The sequence below is a fragment of the Anopheles maculipalpis genome, chromosome 2RL (assembly GCF_943734695.1).
Source record: "Anopheles maculipalpis chromosome 2RL, idAnoMacuDA_375_x, whole genome shotgun sequence".
Classification (NCBI taxonomy): Eukaryota; Metazoa; Arthropoda; class Insecta; order Diptera; family Culicidae; genus Anopheles; species Anopheles maculipalpis.
Genome location: NC_064871.1, coordinates 7,559,539 through 7,582,730, shown reverse-complemented (window position 1 = coordinate 7,582,730; position 23,192 = coordinate 7,559,539). Strand labels below are relative to the sequence as shown.

The window sequence follows — 23,192 nt, the reverse complement described above, 5'->3', positions numbered from 1 at the left end:
ACAAAATGGCCTGCTGAGAAGAGCAATACCACACGTGTCTCACGTATCGATGATGTATTTTCCTCGTTGCTGCGTTACGGTCGTGGTGGATGTCATGGTGACAATGGATGATGGTACAGATGAACCGTTTGGATCCCCACTACTAGATTGTTGTGATGGTTGTTGTTGCTGCTGTTGCTGTTGCTGCTGCTGCGACGATCCCTGCTGCTGACTCTTGGAAGTAGTTACAGTGGAACCGGTAATATCCGTCCGAAAGCTACCCGAACACTGCGAATCAGCCACACTACGACCATCACCTTCGTCCCGTCGCGATAGATCGGAAAATGGTGATCCACTCCGCTTGACTACGGTCGAGAGTGAGTTTTCCGTGGAAGAGGACAGATTGCTGGTGAGTCCACTGCTAACGGACGATTTGAGTTGCTTCTGCTGTTCGAGTATGTCGGCCGTGGTTAGGTCGCTCGCCTTCACGATGTTGGGCGATACGTTGCTGAGCCAGGGTTTGTTTGAGCTTGACTTTTTCGCCATCGTGTTCGCACCGAGTGCTGCTGTCATGGCAGCGACGGCTGCCACGGTAGAGGTGGCACTACATCCACACAGCAGATCGGACGGTGAGTGACAAATGCCACAGGCACCCTCATCCAGCTTGCTCGATGTGGTCGCATTCATCTCGATCTCGTTCATCGCTTCGGCCAGATTGCCCACCGTCAGGGCGGCACTTGGTTTGTTGAGCATGGAGGCAGCTGCTGCGGCTGATGCCGCTGCCACCGTGACTGAATTGTTACTCTTGCCGAGATCAGGTGATTCGTCGTAGTTCTTGCTTAGCAGCAGCTTGGACAGCGACGGAGCCAACCCGAGTCCAATATTGCGCTCGTGGTACACCTCCGAGATAGTGGGCGTCATCTCGCGGGACATGTGGCGCAGGATCGAGTCTTGGATCGTTTTCTGGTTCGATTTGGTACCATCCTTGCTGGAAGTTCCCGGTACACCCAGAGATCCACCGGTTGATCCAACCATCGGTTGTCCAATGGAGGGGGCGTGCGATTTAGCACCGAGACCAAGATCCGATGGGGACGCTTCCGCCAGCGGAAGCATTTCGGCGTCAGTCGGTGAGAAGTAGAGCTTGTTAGCGTTTAGGTTAAGCGTGCGCTCATCATCTGGTAGGGTCGAGAGAGGTTTCCGAGGTGGTGCAACGTGATTGGAGAGGGTGGCCGAAGATGAAATCTCCGTTCGGCAGCTAAGACGATCGAGGAATCCGAACTGATCCACGGGAAGTTTCGAGCGAGTCATCGTTGTGGTAGAGGACCCACTTGACGCACCATGATGATGCTGCTGGCCGTGGAGTTGTTGGTGCTGTTGCTGTTGTTGTTGCTGCTGTTGCTGTTGCTGAAGATGTTGTCCGTGAGCAGGAGGGCCCATCTTCAGCTTGTTGCGAGTACGCATGCTCTGAAGGCTGTGAGCCAGCGAAGTCAACTTACTACTGATAGACGCGGCATTAGAGGAACCGGCCGGTAGATCGAACGATCGTTCAAACTCTGAATCGGAACTGGTCGATTCAAGCACCGAGAGCGATTTCTGGCCACCGTTCGGGACGGAATTCTTGCCTGCAGGTCCAACGGTAGGACCCACTGCTCCGTTAATGTTATTGTACACTGGTGCAAGTGGTGCCAGCGGACGTAGACTCTCCACCATTGGAAGCGTTTGTCGGGGTGGTGGGAGAGGCGGTAGGTGGTGTCCTTGGTGTGCTGCACGTCGTAAAACAGTCGCATGTCCCGATCCCTCCCAATCCGTCGCTGAGCTTGCCGAGCTGGAACTATCCGGACGGCGATGATGGCTCGGATTCGGATGATGATGAACTCCATCGCGAAGTGTATCCTGCAGGTTGTAACCACCCGGTCCGATTGCCGATGCTGCAGGACCGTGAACACCACCATTCATCGCACCAGCCATACCACCGTGCACGTTGCCATTATTCGTGTAGAGATTCTTGATGCGTGTCTGATGTGCCAACGCGAGCGAGACGTTCTGATCTACGTTCTGGATCGTTACCGGAGGACTTGGGGTGAAGGCGGCATCACTTTCGCCACCACCTCCAGGTCGAGACACCTTTATCGTTCCCCGTAAACTCGAGTACCCGAGTCCCTTCGCCAGGTGATCACTTTTGAGGAGTATCTGCTGGGTGGTATACCCATCGGAAAGCTCACTGTCGGTAGTGTTGGCAAGGCTTGTATCGAGCACATTACCGTTCGGGACAGCATTTCCGTTCGTAACCGATTGCGCACTGTCGGTCTGTCCTCCGTCCGGTTCACCACGTCGTCGGACGTACGAGATGAAGGCACTGCGGGTGCTCAGGAAGGGGACACGTCGCAGGGGTAATGGTGGTCGGGAGAAGTTGTAGCTGGTCTGGGATTTTACCGTCACGGCAGGAGAAATGCTTCGTTGCTGTGAGTCACCACTGGTCGGTGTTGGACTTGCACCGGAAGAGGACCCTTTCAACTGTTGCTGGACTTGTTGTGACTGTTGAACAGATTGTTGCTGCTGTTGCTGCTGTTGTGTGGATTGTTGCTGGGATTGTTGTTGCGACTGCTGTTGCAAGGATTGTTGCTGATGTGTTGTGCCCTGTTCGTCGGATTCTTCCTCTTCGTTCAACGATTCTGAACTACTGCTTGATTCGATTCCGAGACTTTTTGGAGCTTCCTGCGTATCGAACAGTGCCAACAGTGCTTGAAGCACAAACTGACAATTGCGCCGATTTGCCTGTTTTCCTGTGCGCAGTGTCACCTGATCCTGTCCCACCTCCATCAGATCGAATCCAAGCGATGCAAGCAACTCATGACAACCAGATACCCGCCACAGCCGTACACTCAGCGGCACATCGATCGCACTTTCATTGTCGGTCGCTTTCGATGGGAACTGTGCCACCACGTTCCGCATCACACCAATAATCTCGTCCGCAATTTCTGCTCCATGCACCAACTTCGACAGTGCGTGCAGTGTAGTTGGGGACAGTCCGAGCAATGCCTGCAAACTAGCCGAACACTGTGACAGTCGATCTTCCGGATCACTCTGCGGGAAGAACACACTGGACGGGATACCGTTAGCGGCCGGTTCAAACCGGAATCCGACCGCCATCAGTAGATCCTTCCATCCGCTAACCGGGCCCGCCTTATTGTCGATGCTTTTCTGCGTGGTGTACATGGCGTTCTTCTGGCCACGATGAATCCGCTGCAGACTCTTCTCCACCAGATGAAGACACACGCGCAACGCATCGCGACACTTATCTGGAGTGCGCATCAGTTCACAAAGCGCTTGTCCGATCAGTGCGACCTTGTTTGAGAGTCGTACATTGCCACCGATCAGTATAAATCCAGCCCAGTTCGCCGGATGGGCAAAGTGTTTGGTGTGCTGGACGGTTTGCATTGCCTCTGCTAGGGCGCGTGCGGCACGTGTACCCTGAAGCAGGGCGGAGTAGAAGGCACGCAGTAGAATTTTGGCCGCCGTTTCGGGGACGGGCCAGAGCGACACGAGTACGGCACCAGTCCCAGCGAATAGCCAACTACCGGCCAGATTGGCCACTCCACATCCGGTTATGGGTTCGACGGAGTGGTACGAGCTCAGCACAACCAGCTTCGCGGTCAGCTTCATCGAGAGCAGATCCGCAGCGCTGAGGATAAAGTCAGAGAGCGGTGGTATCTCCATGTTGGAGGTAGACAGATCGGTCGTTTCTTCGTCGTTATCACCACCCAACAGTTCACCGCCCGCGTTCGGATAGAAACGCTTCTGGGACTGTGAATCGAGCACGTCACCAGGACTAAGGACTACGGCACCCAGCTTCCAGCTCACGTTGGCCGCAAAGTGGACACATTCGGCTGCCGGTAATTCGGAAACGACCGACTCTTTGGTGGCACTCGAGCTGACGAGTGGTTTCGTGTTCAGCATATCGGACACCATGGCAGCTTCCTGCAGTGAGGCTGGAGAATCCGACCAGCCCCAGGTCTCCGATAGGGAGGACGGTATCTTGGGTCCTCCGATCACAAGAGCGCTGTTAAGGCCTTCCGCTTTAGAAAGAAATGAGGGATGTTTTAGAGAGGAAGTTCTTCAAGATTCTTCAAGGAAGTTCAAGAAGCTTACCTGGTTCACGCGTTTTGATGCGACTTTTCTGACGCAGCGTGTGCAAGGATGGGACGGTGAGCAGGGAGCAGCGTTCCGAAAGATATTCGCCATCTTCATCACCACTGCGCAGGATAGCGAACGGGACCAGGTAGAGTTCCTTCTCCAGTACCAGAATCAACTCACGACGACCGATTCGAGCAGCTGGGAAATATAATGTAATGTAAACGACCTCTCATTAGTTGAAGTGCTCCAAAGATCCAAAAGAAGGACACGGAAACTACTTACTTGAACTAATGTCTGGTAGCAGATCCTCGAACGGTGCCAACAGTAAGTTGTACAGGACGTGCAAACAAGACGGTCCTTGCCACGGTGGCAGCATGTTCGATCGTCTCGACCGTGTCGATCCCTGCAGGCTTCCAATAGACCTATGAAATACATGAAACCTTTAATTCGGATCTTCAATCAAGAACACAGCATGCATACCTTGTTGAACCCTGCAGACTGGCAACGGAGCCACCGACACTGCCGAGACTGAACAGCGAACTCAGCGAATAATTGCTCGAGTTGAGCAAATGGTTCCGATTGACCATACGCAAAAATCCGGCCCGCTCGTTCGTGAAGTCATCGATCAGGTTCTCGTTGGATGATTTCCAACCGCTACCATCACCTTCCTGTAACACGCTGCCCGAATTTACGCCCAAACAATCTCTCACGTAGTTGATGTACTGCTCCAGCAGACTATTTTCTCCCGTGGATGCTTCCTCAAGCTGGCTGCCCTTTTTGTCCGAAGGTCCCGTACCTGTCGGTCCCATCAGTGCCTTCTTCTTCATCATCGGTAGCGTCTGTTCATCGAGTTTAGTCGCGTGAAAGCGCACGATACGCTTCTGTGGCTGCAGGAACCAAGCGTACAGATCGGTTCCGGCGAGACTGTAGTAGATGATGCTCGTTTTACTGCGATTGACCGTGTCGAAGATGTACTCGCTGCATGTGAGCAGCGTTTTGCGGTTGTTGAGTGAATTCTCGGCACTCTGGTTCGAGTCGGCACCCATACGCGATCGGCAACGTTCGGCTGCAACCAGTGCTTCCTCCGTGCGGCCCAATCCGACCAGCACACGCTGCAGCGTTTGGTAGCAGGATGTTTGCAGATCGTACAGCAGAGTGCGAGCCTCCGGTGTGACCTGATCACTGCGGATCGATTCGAGAATCTGGGCGGCATTTTCCATCTGTTGGCGTGCGGCATCATCATCACCCGATGCCACCAGCGATAAACCGAGCCGGTAGCGTAGCTTCGCTTCTTCCTCTAGCTTGTTGAGTGATTGAGCGATCGCTAGACCTTGCCGTAAAAAGCCGACTGCCTGTGGCACTTGCTCCATGGCGTGGTACACACGTCCTAGCGCGAGACAGGCGTGTGCTTTCGTCTGCCGATCGGACGTAAGCGTTAGCTGCTTCTCGTAGTACCGTGCTGATTCGGTGTAGTTCCGGAGTGCATCATACACGGAGCCGAGATTTCCACAAGCACGAGCCTGCAGTGTGCTATGGTTGATGCTCTCGCCCAGCTCGAGATCCTGTTTGTGCAACCGTAACGATTCGTCGTAGTCACCCATCTGTTGGAAAACTGCCCCAAGACCACTGATCGCGTCGGACGTTAGTACACGATCGCCAAGCTCCCGGGCAATGTCACGCTGATGCTCAAGACAGTTGATCGCTTGCTCATAGTTCCCTAGCGCACTGTGTATGCTTCCCAGATCACCGTAAGCAGCCGCTTTCGCTTCCGGATTGCCCAACTCGTGTGACACAACGAGTCGTTTTTCGAGACACACGAGCGCCTCCTGAAGATTGCCGACAGATTTGTAGCAGTTTCCGAGTCCTCGGTAAGCTCGCTCCTGGTCACGGGGACTCTGTAGTGCGATGGCTAGCTGCAGATGTCGTTCGTGGCACTTAATAGCTTCGGTGTGGTAATCGCCCAGTGCATCATAACAGTCACCCAAATGCCCTAGAGCTCTTGCACGATCGTGCTGGGCAGTTGGGGTGTTCACTTGCTCCAACGTGCCTAGCTGTTGCTCGAGATACCCGATTGCATCTTCGTAATGGCCCATGTTTAATCTCGCTATACCTAGATTACCGAATGCTTGCGCTTCTACTGCCGAATCTTGAAGTTCTTGCGCACGTTCCAGCTGTTCCTGGTAGCATTTAACGGCGTGTGTGTAGTTACCCAGTGCCATATGCACTGCACCGAGATGTCCATGCGCTCGACACTCTCCCGGCAGATCACTCATCTCTTGACGAAGTGTAAGCTCCTGCGTGTGGTAACCGAGTGCTTTGTCGAGCTTCTTGAGCAACCGGTGCGCGAGTCCTAGTGCACCACAGGCCGCAGCCTCCATGCCACGTTCGCGCGTTTGCCGTGCAAGGGCTAGCTGCCGTTGGTACATCTTGATCGCCTCATCCACATCGCCCATCCGTATCAACACGTCACCAATGTTCCCGAGCGCTCGAAACTTGCCCGGCAGATGGTTGGTCATGTGGGCGATCGCGAGGAAATACTTCTGACACTCCAACGCACCACCGGTGTTGCCGAGTGCTAGATGTGCCAACCCGAGGTTACAGTACGCTCGGCCCATGTTCATCTTGTTTTGCAGATCTTTGGCGAGCGCCAGGTCTTGATCGTAGTATCGTACTGCTTCCCGATAGTTGCCGATGCAGTAGTGCGCATAACCCAGGAAATGGCACGCCTTACCCTCAGCTGCCACATCGCCGAGTTCCTGAGACAGCATGAGGTACTGCTCGTAATACGGCACAGCTTGGGCGAACTCTTGTCGCGAGCTTAAACAATTTCCCAGATTTAGTAGTGCGCATGCCTCGCCGGCAGTGTCCTTCAGCTCACGGGCAATATTTAGATGGGCTCGGTAGTGCATTAGTGCCATATCGTGTGCGCCAAGTGCTTGATACGCCACTGCCAAATTTCCGTGCGTTGACGCTTCCGCACTACGATCGTGCACTTCCTTGCTGATGATAAGTTCCTGCTTGTGGTACTTGATCGCAGACTCGTAGTAACCGGCAGCTGAGTACGCATTGCCAATGTTGCCGTACGCACGTCCCATACCGGCTTTATCCTGCAGCTGGCGCGCAATGGTAAGATGCGCTTGGTGTAGTTTCAGTGCCGCATCATGCTCGCCCAACAGTTGATACACGATACCCAAATTCGAACAGGCACGCCCTTCGCCCACCTTATCCCGAGCGGCCAGTGCCATCTCTAATTGCTTCTCGTGCCACCGCTTTGCCTGCACAAAGTCATGGCCACAGCGTGCCGCATGTCCAAGGCCTGCGTACGCCCGTGCCTCTATCGCACGATCGCCGAGCTGTTGCGCTATCCGCAGGACACTCTCGTGGTAGGTGATGGCTTGCGTAAAGTTGCGCTTGTAGTGATAGCTCGAACCGAGATTACTGTACGCCCGTGCTTCCTCCACCTGATTGCCCAGCTTCCGGGCAAGCCTAAGATGTTGGGTGTGACAGTCGACCGCGGAATCAAACTCACCCATTGCTAAGTACACTGCACCGACGTTACCGATTTCGCGCGCCTCTTGTAACCGATCGCCCATCTGCTTCACCAACTGTACGCACTGTTTGTGTGAGGCGAGCGCGTTCGGATAGTCCCCGATGGCGGTGTACACGTGACCGAGCGAGGTAAGTGCGGCTGCAGCCGCCTGCGTGTCTTTGCACTTCATCGCCAACACTAGCTGGTAGCGGTGGGACGTGAGCGCTTCCTTGTACGAACCCTGGCTGAAGTAAGCCGACCCAAGATTCCCGTGCGCACGACATTCGCCGGCCGTATCACCAAGGCTCTTGGCTACGGCCAGATCCTGCTGCATGTAAGCGATCGCTTTGTCTAGCTGATTCAATGCCCAGTGTGCGGAACTGAGCGCCGAAAAGACGGAACCACGTAACTTCAACGAGCACGATCCTATCCTGAGTGCTGACTCGAGCACCGTAACGGCGGCATGATACTGACCCGCACCGAGCAACTCCTGGCCAACTACGGATATCACTACGAATGGCGACTGATCGAGCTTCATCGCTTTCAGTTGTTGGAATGTGGGTTCGAGTGCGTGCCGTAGCGGACTCTTGATCGAAGCCTCCACCAGTCCGGCCAACAGCTGCTTGCTGTTGGGATCTTGCGCTAACCCGGCACTGAACGCTGCCAACGCTTCCCCATACCGGCCGAGACACTGTAACGCGACACCTTGCCGAAAGTAAGCTTTCGGCCACTGGGGACAGAGCTCGCGTGCACGTGTCGCATCCTGGAGTGCGAGCGCAAACTGGCCCTGTTTTAGCCGGGCCGCCGAACGGTTGCTGTAAAGGATGTGATTGCCCGGGTCCAGCCCGAGCGCGTCCGTGTACAGCTGGACGGCGGTACTGAAGTCACCATTCTGGCATGCGGTATTGGACTGGCGCACCTTCTCCAGGAAGAGGGCCCTGTTGGCCGCGGGCAGTTCCGGCGTACCTTCCGGTTCGTTCTACAGTGTTAAGGTTAGGGCAAAGTAGGAAATGACGAAGTTGGGTGAGAGGAGGAGAGAGAGAGAGAGAGAGAGAAAGAGAGAGCAAGTGAAGAGAAAAGGGAATGTAAGAGAAAAACCTCCCATTAGTTTACACATTAACATTTTTTTTGCTTTATCAAACACGCACACGCATTGAATCTCATTCACACACACACACACATACACACACACACACACACACACACACACACACACACACATGCACGCACACAATAACACATTCGAAAGCACTGTGCGCCAACGTCAACGCATAAGGACGAGCGCAACAGCAGAACAGCAAAGCAAACGCACACGGCGCAACTGTATAATTAGCTAGCCGCGGATGGCGACCCGAAGAGAAACTGCGCGATTACGGTACCGAAAGGATCAGCTCGGCGGACAGAATCTCCCAGACGGTGGGATGGATGGCGGGCTGCTGCGCCGTGATGGCGGTGGCCGTGACCACGGTACTGCCGGTCGTCTGATGGCCGGACATCGTACCACGGCCGGCCCGATGACGATGTCGCCGTTCGGTGTGCATCGTCGTAGTGGAATTGATGTGAAGATCGACACATACGCACGCACACACATACACACACACTGCACTGTACTCGTGGAGTCCGTGTCTCGATCGCGAACTCGCGACCCGGACCGTCCGGTATACTGACGATCGTGTTCACGCGACGGTTCACCTTAAACTGAGAGCGTGAAACCGTACGCAATTGCTTCGTGCCTGCAGTTTCTTGAAAGAGAGTTTCCAAGAGAAAGGAAGAGAAAGAGAGAGAGAGAGAGATTGAGGGAGAAGAAATGCAAACGTCTTGATCTTGAGGGAGAGATCTCGCGATCACACATCATCCGTCCGTCTTTGGCCGCGTCTCTGTGCGTTGAGGTATTTTGCTTCGCATTGTCTTTACCGTCGCACAAGAGATTGCCCATCATCTCCTTTACGTCTTTCCTTTCTCTCTATCTCTCTCTCGTGTTCTCTTTTTCAGCTAGCATTTGTGGCTCCTTTCTGAAATGTTAAAAAAGTAGTCAGCCAAAGCCGATCGGAACATGGGAATGAAATCGCTCTTTTCTGCTATTACTGCACGAGACGATCCCGCGGACGATCGGTCTCTCGATGTGTCGTCTGTCTCTGTCTTGCTCCCTAGCGTCTATCACATTCCTCCCCTTCTAAACTCACCCCATGTTACAAAAGTTCCCGCCGAAGAGAAGACACCCTCCGCTGACATTGGTGGTGTCTTCTTACCGTACGGGGTACTACCTGTCCGACGCTCATCCTCAAGGGTGAAGGTGCACCAGTGTCTTATACGACGGGGTATCATGTTGAATTTGCTTTGCCGTTTTCCATTCCCTTTGCACACGCACCTTCTCATCCCTTTTCGCTTGCCCACACCGTTGACGTGCCGTTTTCGGACGTCGCATGATTTTCGACGGAAGTGTTGCCAAGCTTGCGAAACTCCAAAAACAGTAGAATTTCATCGATCCGGTAGAAGAATGTTGATTGCTTCACAGTTTATAAATTTCGGTTTCATTCAATACTGATCGAATCGAAACGAAAAAAAAAAACCAGGCAGTCGTTTGACTTGGCAAGTGTTTTATTCAGGATGCTAAATTACTTCTGCAAGCAAGCAGTAGAAAAAGATCACTTAAATGGTAGATCTTTTTGTTGTATAAAAGAAACAAATATCTATTTTTACTAGCTGTTAAAGCCACATTTAGCTTCTTGTTTAACGGTTTGTTTGGAAGAAGAAAACAAAAATGCTAAACTGGATCGGTATACGGTACACACGATAACCCAGATTTGATATTTTCTTTGTTGAGTGCAAAGATGTGCACCCATCCATAACCATACCCGAAAAAAAAAAATCATGAATTACGACCTTGCTCCTAGGCATAAGAATATGTAAAACATGCCAGGAAAAAAAAACACACACACACACACACGAGCAACACACAAGCTTCTGTCAGTGCTTGCAGCTGGGATGATAAAGGCACCGAAAAATATTTTCTTCACACGAATATTCCAAAAATATTCCAAAACACGAATCGAATGCTCGGAATAATGCTGTACAGAGCGAACGAAAGCTGTATCGTTCGTTGCGCAGATCGAGAGCACACCAAGAGCAGCCGTATCAGTCAGTGTGGTGTAATGGAATGGTAGTAATAGTCATGCGAACTGCGCCGGACGAGGGGAAGTCAGTGGAGAAGATGAAAAACACACACACACATATACACATGTTCGCCAAATGTACTGCATTTGCTAACGCATCTTGAAGGCCCCCAAAAAAGGCGCACAAGCAAACACGAAGCACCAGAAATTTGGGACTTTGGTCATTTGGTGGGCAGAGAAAATAGAAAGAGCGGCTCGGGTGGGGTGGATTGGAAGCACAAAAGGGAGGAAACATAAAACCCCCCTCCTGATTGTACCTAATGCAGCAAAAAAAACACACACACACACACACACACACACACACACAAACGCGCATACAGATGCGCAAAGTGGATTGGTTTTGGAAGATTTTGTATAAATAAATTGAAGGAGGTATACGTGTAATCAATTATTATGATTGCTATCATCTTTTGCCGCACCGTTTCGCAGTGTACGGTACGAACGAACTGCATCGTACGTACGCTTTTCCTTCTTTCCTTGCAAATCGAGCGCGCTCTGTACTCGATTTCCATCACCACTTTGTGTGTGTGTTTGTACGTGGACTCATTTACGTGGCTTTCAGTTTTAAGTCGGGTCATTTTTTATGTTTTTCCATCCGGCGATTTTTCCACCACTCCGAGAGTGAAGAGCGAAAAATGAACGCCGTAGATAAGAGGATTTGTCTCCACCCCAACATGAAGGCCCACCTTTGAGACGCGTTTATCAACGGAAAAAGGACACATGGGCCAGTAGATTTGTTTTCTTTTCACGCTTTTATGGGTTTGATAGGAAGGATGTTTTTTTTAGCTAGTACTACTAGCGGGACCGATAGATTAGGGCAAGGTAAAATGTTTTTGCACACACACACACACACTCGAAAGGTGACGGAACGTTTCATCATTTCCACCCTCTCGCGTTGGGTCGGTTTCGTGGCTTGCTGACCGGGCAGCACACAGCAGTAGAGAGTGGGTACGCGGTAGAAAATAATGTCGGACGACTGGACTGTGGTTGGAAATAATTTTTCAAGCACCCTTTCCACCCCCTCTTTATCGTCGTATCAACTAGAAGAGGGTGGAAGGAATTGGAATCGCAGCTACAGATTAGCACTCCGAAACTTCGGAAAGGACTTGAAAGAAGGAAACGATTTCCGAACGGTTGAGGTAACGATGATCCTAATCATTGCTAATTAATCTGCCGCTCTTGCATACTCACACACACACACACACACTCGCGTGGAAAGCTGAAACCGAACTAGATAATGGAATTTTGATAACGCGTGCCGAGAAATGACCAAGATGATCTCTCTGCACCCGCCACCGGTTCGACCGTACGATCGTACAGGGTTGGAAATCAATTTAAGAAGCGCAACGATCGTTTATTCAAAAGCCGCTTTGTCTTAACGCCCTCCGTGTTGTAACACTGTCGCAATCCCGATCCCGAAATCGATCGATCTTCCTGACATCCTTTGCCGTGTTTTCCGGTGTTTGCGACCGACAGAAAGAAAAAAACGGAAATTAATTTGCAACCAAATTAAGAACGCGAATTCTCCACTCTACGTAGCAAGTGAAAGGAACCGATGGGACAGATTTTTTCTACCTATTGCCGTACGATTATCGCTTTTGTTACAGAAAAATCCTGCAGAAATCATAACACGGTGTACTTTTCCGCACAGCAAGGAGTCATAATACACAACAGATGTGTTTTTTTTTTATTTTGGTTGATGCGATCGTCGGTGGCGTGCATCAGAGGCAGCCAACTTAAGCTTGGTTGTTTGTGCCTGCTTCATCAGGGTTCTTTTTTTAAAGCACCACCACGATGTAATTACACTTTACCCTCCGCACGGCACAATACCGGCCACGGTGCATCTAGCGCATTCGACGGCACAAAATAATAAAGCCACCATCACCATGGAGCGGAAGGATCAACGCACCCGTCCTCCGGCTGGGAATGAAAAGAAATTCCACCCCTTCCTCGGCGTGTTGAAGCGTGCAAACGACGCTTTACCACACACACACACACACACATACAGATACAAAACAGAGGATGCGAAAAGAAATGGCCAAAACCGCGAGCCAAAGCTTGCCGGTTCGGGTTGGAAGCTCATCCTTAGATCGGCCGTCGTGGTTTTGTGCAACGTCGGTAATACGATCGAGCGTTCCACGTCCCTGCCGTACCCGTTCCCTGTCTCTTACTTTCCCAACCGTTCCGGGGAAGCAATAATGCTAAAGAACCTTCGATGATTGCTGAGGATGCATCCGACGGATGACGATGAATTGCAACTAACCGCAACAGATGGAATCTTCGCTGGTCTCGCCCTCGATCTCCGGTTCGTCTTTCAGGCCCCGGTTGGGCACATACAGAACAATCTTACTTTTTCTTGCCGGGAGTTACGGGCTTCCACCGCGGAGTGCGATGTTCGTTCGTTTGTCCATCATCGTCGCGCGGTAGGTCACGGGAAAGTTGAATGAAATTCATCAACACGATTGCCTTTTTTTTCGTCGCACCGCAGTAGCACGACGAGCGGGAGGCAGGATTTTTATGGCACTCGTTAGGGTTTGTGGGGTAGCTAATCTAATGCTCTTGTTGAATGTTGGAGTAAGAAGAGTGCTACTGATTGCGAATAAGAAGTGCTATGAAGCTTGAAAACCATAAGTTTTGATTATTATATATCATATTCTACTGGAAAACAGCGATTTGTGAGTCGAAACTTGAAATTAAAGTAGAAAGACTTCAACGAAAGCGAGAAAGCGACGAACCCCTTGAAATCTTTTTAAACATTTTAAGGATCAAATCACATCTTAACATTACGGAAATAATTCTGCCAAAATAGGATTAATTTCGTTCTACGCTTCTATCTACCCTTCACCTTACTTTTACGCTCACTTTGCTCTATTATAGATGCTCGATATCGATTACAGGAAATCGTACCTAATGGGTAGTGAGCTCTTGTAATGTGTCGATACTTGAAACGTTCAAACGCAGCCCGCGACGGCCAGTGGGACGCCTTCGCCTTTCATCCCATTCATCCCAAACACCTTCAACCTAGCAGAACGCAACAAGAGCAAAACAAAGCACGTGAATAAGCTAAAAAAGAAATCCTCCATACCGGTTACCCCGAAAAAGTGGCGGTCTTATCCATCTCATATCCGTTGGTGTGTTGGTTTGCCCACGGAGTGAAGTGAGTCTGAGCTTGAGCAAACGATTAAACACTCAGCGTAAATTAGAAGCTTCAGCATGGAGGAACGGGGGGAAAAATAGGTGCTCCCGGAAAAAGGGACCGCCGGGAGTTTTGAGTGCGGTCGGGTGGAAAGCAACCCCAGCAGAACATCAAAGCGCAGCATCCCTATTTTTTCGGGGTTTGCGCACTGAGGGAACGCTTTTAAAATGCCGTTCAAGCAGCAGTAGCATGACGACACGTAGCTTTCGGCTGGACTGAGGGATGCTGGAAGGCCACACGAAAACGAAATGGAAATGATTACGCAGCATGATTGTTCTGTGGCGCTGTGGGTGAAGCCAAGTCGCGCCGAGTCATCGATCGGTCGATAGGTTCGCTCGAAACGGGTACGGGAATCGGCACGGTAAACGAAAAGTTGAAACACTCTCGATGAGCGTTTGGTTTGTTTAATTTCTGCAAAACCATCGCACAGTGGCGCAGGATTCTCAGTGGCTCAATCCCTCCGAAACGGGTAGTACGCTTTTTTGCCACGACAGCAATTATTTCTAATTTTCTTCGTGTACAAACAAACGGCTGCTGCTCGAGAAAAGTTTGCTCCTTTCGCTTACACGATGGGGGAAGAAATGGTTCCTTTGCTTAATGAATGTGAGCACGGCGAATCAAATGGCCAATAAATCACTTCAAATTTAATTGCCAGCTCACGTCATCGTTAGCCTGAATGTAGCCAACCTATCTAGCCGTATGGGAAACGGACAAGTCCACCAGCCGACCGTCAGCAAGCGTCATCATGTTGGGTTGGTTGAAGAATTTAAACATACAATCTATTAAGCCCTTCACGGAAACTAGGATGGGTTTGGAAAATGCCTGTTACAAGCGAGTTGTTGGAGCATTGGTAGAATGGAATGAATTTTCCTGTAATGCATTTTTCCTCGCTCTCTCTATCTCTAACTTCACTATTTTGCTCCAAGAAGTTGAGCTTAATTATACCATCAAACATACCCTAAAGGCAGACACCACGTACGACCATGGCAAAACGGCAAAATAAACACATCATCATTTCCAAGTCGTGGACAAGCGTGGCTGTTTTCCACGATAGAAGAAATGCACCAGTCGAGTAAGCTGCAGGGCAAAAGAGCAGCAGCAGCAACAGCAGCAGCACAAACGGACGCATCAGCATCCTAGTTAGCTACCAGCGCAATCCGGTGGCCAAAAGCGAATGCAAGCATACAGTAATTAGCATAGTTTCGTCCGACAAACGGTGCTAATGCAGAAACTGTGCGACAATGGAACTGCACTCTATGGAACTTTAAGGGGGATGGGTGATTTCCTTTCCCGGAGTCAAATGGTGCGCTTATCGGACACATCCCATGCGGTGAATGAGGAAGAAAAACAAAAAAGCCGCAAATGCCTTGCCGTAGGGTCAAGAGTGGGTTAAAAAGCAGGAACCCGCCGACACGCTTGCCCATTCGGCTTTCTTTACCGAGGACGACGCACGAGGGAAACACAAAAAACCACTTGTCAAAGGGCAGAGATTAATCAAACAAGCGCTAGATTATCGCAATAGTTGCGCTGTAGTTTCACTTGTATGTTGTGCAAAAAAAAAGGCAGCTGCATCTTGCGGTGCATTACCACTTGGGGTAATTAATGGCAAAAAAAAAAATTTTCCCCCCTATTCAAACACGCGAAAGTACACTTTCTCCCGGAAGTAAGCTTTTCACCTAGCGGGCCACGAAAATGGAAAACTGAGGAAAAACGTTTGTCACGGGAATAATAGCGGGGCATCGTGGAAACTTTGGTGCCCATGCCGCCCCCGTTTAGCAAACTTAAATTTTCTTCAGACAAAATATTCGAGGGAAAACAATTCCTTCATTACCACGTTCAAGGTTAACCATCAACCGCTTACGCGCTTGTTGAAGTCTTTCATTTGAAATTGGTCTGACCCGATGCCGCTGGTGCTCTGATTGAAACGAATCCCAGGCGATTGACGATCGCTTTGGAAAGAGAAACGCTTCATTTTCCTTCCCTCAATGATTTGTCCTCTCTCGCCCCTTTCTCATGCCCCTCTTTTGCTCCTTGTTAAGTGGCTGTTTCCGAAGAAGGAACAGGACGCTTTACTGGCCGCGGATCACCGAAAAAAAAAATGCAAAAGCCGGCCAGAGTATACATAAATGAGTCTTAATGAAACGCAAACATTAACACCGCGCAGATAGAGAGACAGAGAGACGGTGCAGACACACTCCAAAAATACCGAAAGCAAAAGGAATCGATCGTTCGGTACGTACTGAAGAAGAGGTGCTTTTGTACCATTAGCAACGACGCGAGGGATGAAAAACAAACGGAAAACACAGCGAACCAGACCAGACCACAGAGAGACAGAGAGAGAGAGAGAGAGAGAGAGAGAGAGAGAGAGGCTGTTCGAAAAGGAAGACCGGTTTCAAATTAATCTATTAATGTACCATTAATTGAACCATTTTTCACTCGTGCACTCGACCAGCAGCAGCTTCGCGGCGTACTGATGTTCTAAGCATAGATGGGTTTGTGTGGGAAAAGAGACTAACCTGGGTGGCTCATCGATTGGATTACTATTCGGGCTTGTGCAAGTTTAAAGCAAGTTGTGTTAAATTGAGAGGATGCGCTGATCAAGTGACACACTTTGCAACCTGAGCGGTCGGTGTTCATCGCTCCCTCCTGGGAGCGTGTCCCACAGACATCGTCCCGAAATCATTAGTGCACTAATAGTTCCCAAAGGGTTTCCTTCTCATCTTTACCGCCAGATGAAAATGATGATGACGATCGCGACGATGATGACGACTAGTCTGCTCAAGGCTACACCGAACTTGTCCACCCTAATGTGTTGCGTTTGCTCTCGCCCGTCTTTTTACTGTTGTTGTTGCTCCCCAGCTGCGCCAAGATCACCCGAACAGAGACGGTGCTGAGCAGAGGGGGCAATTAAAAAATTGGAAGCATTCCCCCCCCCCCACCTCCCCCTTTGCCACAAGCTTAAGCGGCTGGGTGGTAATTAAGCTTAAGGGCGGTGTATCGGTTGGAACCGACCGCACCGCAGCACCATTAGAGTTGTACGTGCTGTGGGAACGAATTTCATGTATGTCACGGTGACAATTGCGACGTTTGCTGGCGGGAATTACCAGTCTGCTACTGGCTCGCTACTTTCTCGCTGATAAGGCAAGCTCTTGGGGAAGCCGAAGCATCTTCAGGAAGTGCGAGTTTGGTGCAGAGCGCGTAGTCTGCAAAAGCAAGCAAATGTGCTTACAAAGTAGCTCGCAACATCCATTACCCGGTAATCTTTCCCGTGCGATCGCAGCCAATCGCGACGATGATGAGGCGAGCACATTTTTAATATCCGATCTGACAGCCGGACGAGCACAGTGGAACGCGCTGGCCAAAGGATTGGCGGTCCCGCGAGGTCAGAGCTTAGGGATGTAATTCATTTATCATGCGTTGCGTACTACACATCCTCACCGCTCCACGTGGTGGTATGTCCGTAGCTGATCAAACGAGTTCCAAAGTACAATCTGGTGGCGATGTTTAGAGGTGCTTAAAACCTAACCTTCGAAACGTTTGCCGCATGCAAAATGTTGACCAGTGCGTGGGATGAATTCAAACCGAAATGGGTGGAACCTCCGGACGGTGAGGCTTGGAATGGAATTTTTAAACTCGATCATCAATATCGGTCTAGGTGTAACGTTATGGCTCGTTTTCCGACAGGTTTGCTCATCATGGCATCATGATGATGGGTCAGCAAAAATGTTGCCAGCAAGCAGCTACAATGAAGTTGGTGGAAAACTGCTACAAAGCTGCAGAAAACCGATCGTGTGAGATGGATTTTGATGCCAAATAGAATGCAACTCGTTGAAGGAGATCAGATTTTTCGCTCTCCAAATTCTTGTTCAAATCTAGCAAATCCAGGCAACACCACGAACTGGGCGATTTCACTTCACGCGTGAACACTTTTGAACCTTACTTGTTAATGCTGTTGTTGCAGCTGCTGCTGCATGACATTCGAGGTTAAACGGGATTGTACAGCAGTTTTTCACGATCTCCTATTCTTCGTGGGCAGCGTGGCAGTTGGAAAACCCGGAGCGAGAAAACGGCAAAAGTGTCTTTACTTAATGGGCTTAATTGGATGTTAGATTGCGGCAGAGGCAGATGCTGTCCGCCCCCAAACCACTCGCGCGACCCTACTAGCTAGGAGGTCAACCCGAGTTCGGATGAGTTTTATTCAAATTAACTCTGCATACACACACACGCTGGAAAGCTTTCCATGTCCAGTGCGCGAATGAGCATTTCAACGGTCGAGCGGGCTCGCTCCGGTAACCTTCCATCCCAATCGAGAGAAGTTATATTTGGTTGGTCTCGTTCGGAACTCACGATCGGGACCCTTTCGGGGGCACCGGTTCTAGGATAGGGCCTTCCTGACCTTCCCTCCCTTCCTGGTCAACCAGGAACGTCCTGAAACTTAGCCTTCCTTCCAAGTCCAGGAATTCTCAGGAGGTTTTTGTGGTCTTAAAATCCGTAAACCAAAGTCGCCCACCGATGATGGCTGCCTAACGATCACGGGTCGCATGGGAGGTTCCTTACCGGTGGGTTCGCATTAGCCCACCGCACAACTATCCGGCGCTTTCAGCGCTTGTCGTGATGGGAGCCCCATCTTCCACGCCTTCTTCACCTCCCAGCCCTGTCAGCTACCAGCGCAAATAGCTCAGCAATGATTTATTGTTGGCAAACGTAAGCAAGCGAAAGAAACGGCAACAAGCGGGAGTTCGATTTCAAAAGGAAGGATTTTTGCTGACGCAGAAACGGAAAAGTGCGCCAGCAATAGAAAATAGCGCGTGCCCACGACCGTCCACGTTCGGTGGGGGCGTGTAAAGTTCGTGCGCTGCCGTAGGTTCGGCGGTCGAACCCCTAACTAGACGGCGACGATCGCGCGCCCTTCACCCTTGAGACGAGCCTGTGTGCGATGTGCGATGAAAACCGGTAAAGACTGTCTTTAAAGAGCGATGAATTATAGACGGAGTTTGGAGCTTGTGGATTTCGCTCCACGGTCGAACGCTTCGCGGGAGGGAGATCCAACCGATCCGGCCGGTGGTCGTGCTCTAATTTACAGACTACCGACCCATCCTCCAGATTAAACTGGGGTTACTCGTTGGCACGATGATCAGTACACTCTGAGAGCAAAAAAAAAAAAACTCCCCGAGCGAGATGATCATCTTTCGCCACCTTATCCCACCCACAAGAGGTTGGTGGGGGTAAGTTGAAGATTTAAATGGTCACTTCCGAATGATCACGATTTGGCGTTCCCTTGTCCATCCAGAGCCGCCGATCAGTCATTGCTGAAATCCGATCGATGTGCGCGGGAAGAAGCAATGCCACACATTTGTGCTTCACCGCGAAGCGAATGCAATTGTGCACGCCGCGGATGGAATGCACACGGCTGATCTCGGGGTTCAGTAACCTTTCGTGAGATAGGCAGCACAAAAATACCACTCTCTAGTCGGTGCAGGGATTCTGGGAACCGTAATCGTCGGTTGAAGGTGCCCGTTTGAATGTTGGACAGAGCTAATTAGCCGCGTAGCTTTATGTTTCCCGCTTGCACGATCCTGTATCGGGAAAGTGTGCAGGTGGGATGACGATGGGAGGAGTGGGAAGGGGGGTGATGAGATAAGGAGCAAGCTTCCATTTTTGTATCGGGGGTGCCGATTCCTGGGAGCTTTCGATCGTTGTACGATGTATGGTACTGACGGCTAAATGAGTTGAGGATTTCATTTATTTTTTAAGTATTGAATCGATCTAGGTAAACGCGTTTAGACGTCAATTTTTGAGGAGAACTACAAAAAGTGCCCTCTGTTGAAAAATCTGAAATTTGTAAACCTTCCGATCGTTTAGCGTTTTAGTTTTTAGGTAACGAAAAATGAAGAGAGACAATCGACTGCTGCTCCAATTACAGCCCAAGCTAAACTGTCCATGGGAGAAATGTTACCATTTTACTTTCAAATCGTTCAATCACTTTTACCCCGTTAGACAGCTAACTGCGGGGAATGGTATCCGAAAGGTGGCGCAAAATTGCCAATTCTTCCACTTTTGCAAAAATCTCGCCCTCGTCCAGTGCGTTAACAGCACAAACACATACACAGAGTGGGAATTTCACCCGTCTAAAAATCTATTAAACCAATCAAGCGTATCGAATTTCGGCAAACCACACGCGGACGCGGACGCGCAGCAATTATGATAATCATACACATTTTGGCCATCGGGCAAATGCCGCGCAAAATCGAACGTTTTGCCAGGCAAAAGCGAGGTTTCCAGCACTCTATGCTGACCCCGTGTGCACCTTTGTCGTGGGCCAATTCTTCTATATCTCTCTCTCTCTCTCTCTCCCTTTCTCTTATTCTCGGTCTGGACGAGTGCACCAGTCCACCTGTTTATTTTCCCCCTCGTGTCGGATAAACGGTGCACCGTGGGTTGTCCACCGTAGTGATCGACAAAGGCAAGAGAAGAAAAATTACTTTTTAACGAAATTATAGATTTTCACTTATAGAGCGAAACGGAGGGTTCCCATTGAGCGGTTCGGTGATGGTTTTCGGCGCAACGGAATGATGATTATAATGATTCTCATGACGTAGGTTTCAATCGGTGAGAGAATTGATCTCGATACATTGTAGCAGATTTTGGTGTTGTGAAACGTCACTATATGAGCGATAGTGATAGGGATGGATTTTTGACATATTTTTAAAAGGTTTGTACGAGTTCTTGGACAGTAACATATTAAATTAATTCCATCTTCTTCTTGGCTTAACGACCTCAAGGTCATTCCAGCCTTATACTGGCTTATTAGATTTATTCCTACCATGTAGTCTAAGACAACAGTGGCACCAGTCTTCTGGCATGTCAGGACCGAAGTTTAAATCCCATCCGGACCGTTCTCCTGTGAGTGAGGACGAACCATCTAGCTACACTGTTAGTATTCGGGTAAGATGACAACGCCATTAGTTGTGTTCTTAGTGACACAGACTAAAGACCATTCTATTGGTCGGGTTAAAATCCTGAGTTGAGCTAATGCAGGTATAATATAGTAAAGGAAGCCAGTTATTGTATACCAGAGACCTGTCGAGGTTGTAGTAGAGCTAAGGAAAACAATATTCGAACGAATTACAATAGATTGGACGATAGAATAATCTCCGAGTATTCGAATTTGAGGTTAAATCTCGACAGTGTTATGTTGATGAGAAATTTGGGTGAAAAACAATTTGCAACTTAGATATCGACGAGTGAAGATCGCCACATGTCGTCCAAGCCTAGCAGTATCCAATATTTTTCTCAAAGTTCTGCACAGTATCAAATCTGAGAAACAATATAGGTCGAAAATTGTGCTGTAGAACATCGCTCAAAAAAATAAGCCCACTAATGTATACTCTTGGCTGTATCATATAATTTCCAACGATGACTTAAATTTAGAAAATTGTCTCAAATTTTTATACCCTTTCACACTCACCCTTGTACAGTGTCTTGCCGTTGGCCCAACGCTCCCATCACTTCCCAAAAAAAAGTTCCCACAGCCTCAGTAAAGGCTTCGCTAAGCGTTGCGGTCGTAGGAAGTGTGAAACGTTCAGGCGCACCTCGTAACGTTAATTTATCCGGTGCCGCTAGCCCAAACCGAACGCGTCTCGACCCCGTTAGCTTGCTGTAGAACCGTACGCTCAAAGCTTCCTAGCTCCACCAAAGTGTTGTTATTCGGAACCCTCGGTACAAATCCCTTGGATCCCCCGCGTAATCGTTATTTACTGAGCAATTTTGATAATTTATCTTCCACCGCTTCCTACCAGTATGAAGTAGGAAAGACAGGGTAGAAAATAGTAACAAAAAACTTCCATGCATACAGAAAGGAGTCACTAGTCTAAACTCCGATTTGTTAAGCTTGTTTGTGGAGCAACGAAAATGCGCGAGATGGAGGAAAAAAATCACCGAACCGGGAACCATTAATGCGGAGGATATAATTTTTGGAAGCACGGCAATGACGCGTTCGTGCTGATCGATACGACGCCAGACGACTCCAGTACAGTACAACAGCTTTCGGTTCGCTTCCTCCAGCCATCGATTTGAAGGTTTTTTTTTTTAATATTTCGATCGTCTGTGTAGTAATGTTTAGAAAGAATTCAGGTGTGTTTATGTTGGAGTATCACCTTCTCTCTCTCTCTCTGTCTATGCCGCTTTCCGAGAGTTGGATAAGGTTAGGAGGGCAAAAATGGCGAATTCTTTTGCACGGTCGTCCTGACTGACAGTAATCAATTTTCAATTACCACGCCACTTACAGAACGCTTTGCGCTGGGACTACTGCCGAGACTAGGTTTCATGGGGGAGAAATTTGTACCTGGATGTAGCTGAGGCAAAGATTAGGATTTGGATGATCGCAACCATCACCGGCAGCATCGAGCAAGCACCATTTAAATAATTACAAGCACACGGATAGATTAAAACCGTACTGTGATCGTGGATAATAATTAAATTAATATTCCTCTTCCAATCGGTCCGTATAATTAGCCGAAATTGTTCGCAATTATTTCTGCCCGATCGAACGGAAGCGCACAATTAGCGCTTCAGTATTGCAATACTTGCAGCCTTTCCTAAAGAACGGTTCGAATCAATACACAAACCAACCAGGCTGGGCACGTGTTTTATGGACGATCCATTATTAAACCATTAAACGTACCAATGAGCCACAAATGTTATTGCTTAGCCGCTAGGCGTCCTTCGCAGAAGAGTAGAGCAGACACACTAATGCCGCCGCCCGACCGTTATCGCTCGACGTCATGCAATTTTGGGGTTTTATAGTGTGCCGTTTTCCACTTGCACAGGGTTGAATGATTACAATCGCGATTACACCACGGAAGCCGCCGCAAACAAGCACCCGAGCCAGGAGCCTTTTGTTGATGCTTTGCATAATACACACTGTTGGTTTTCATTTTTTCGGGTGTACGTTATTCTGTATTATCTTTAGCTGTATTCTTATCGTACACTCATCGGTCGCTCGTTTTGGTCGTCCTTCCAACGCATCTCGGCAGCTCGGCGAAGTTAAGCACACACTCACATCTCATTATTAGCGCTGTGTGTTGTGTAGCGCGGTAGCCATTTTCCCCCAGGGGTGCATTGGCGCATGCAATTGTGCATGCAAAATGGTCGTCGACGATCGAGACGCGCTTTTCTTAAC

General features: G+C 49.6%; 2 protein-coding genes across 3 annotated transcripts in view; one reads left to right on the top strand and one right to left on the bottom strand.

The window, feature by feature from the left end:
• LOC126557940 (P3 protein-like) overlaps positions 1-23,192 on the top strand; it is a 168,781-nt gene that overhangs the window by 107,340 nt on the left and 38,249 nt on the right. The gene's annotated exons all lie outside the window — the stretch shown is intronic.
• Positions 40-9,183, bottom strand: LOC126556562 (tetratricopeptide repeat protein 28). Its single transcript, XM_050211864.1, has 5 exons — positions 9,022-9,183; positions 4,594-8,621; positions 4,396-4,535; positions 4,129-4,311; positions 40-4,055 (listed from the first exon to the last, which is right to left on the bottom strand). The coding sequence occupies exons 1-5, from the start codon at positions 9,181-9,183 to the stop codon at positions 40-42; spliced, it is 8,529 nt and encodes a 2,842-aa protein (XP_050067821.1).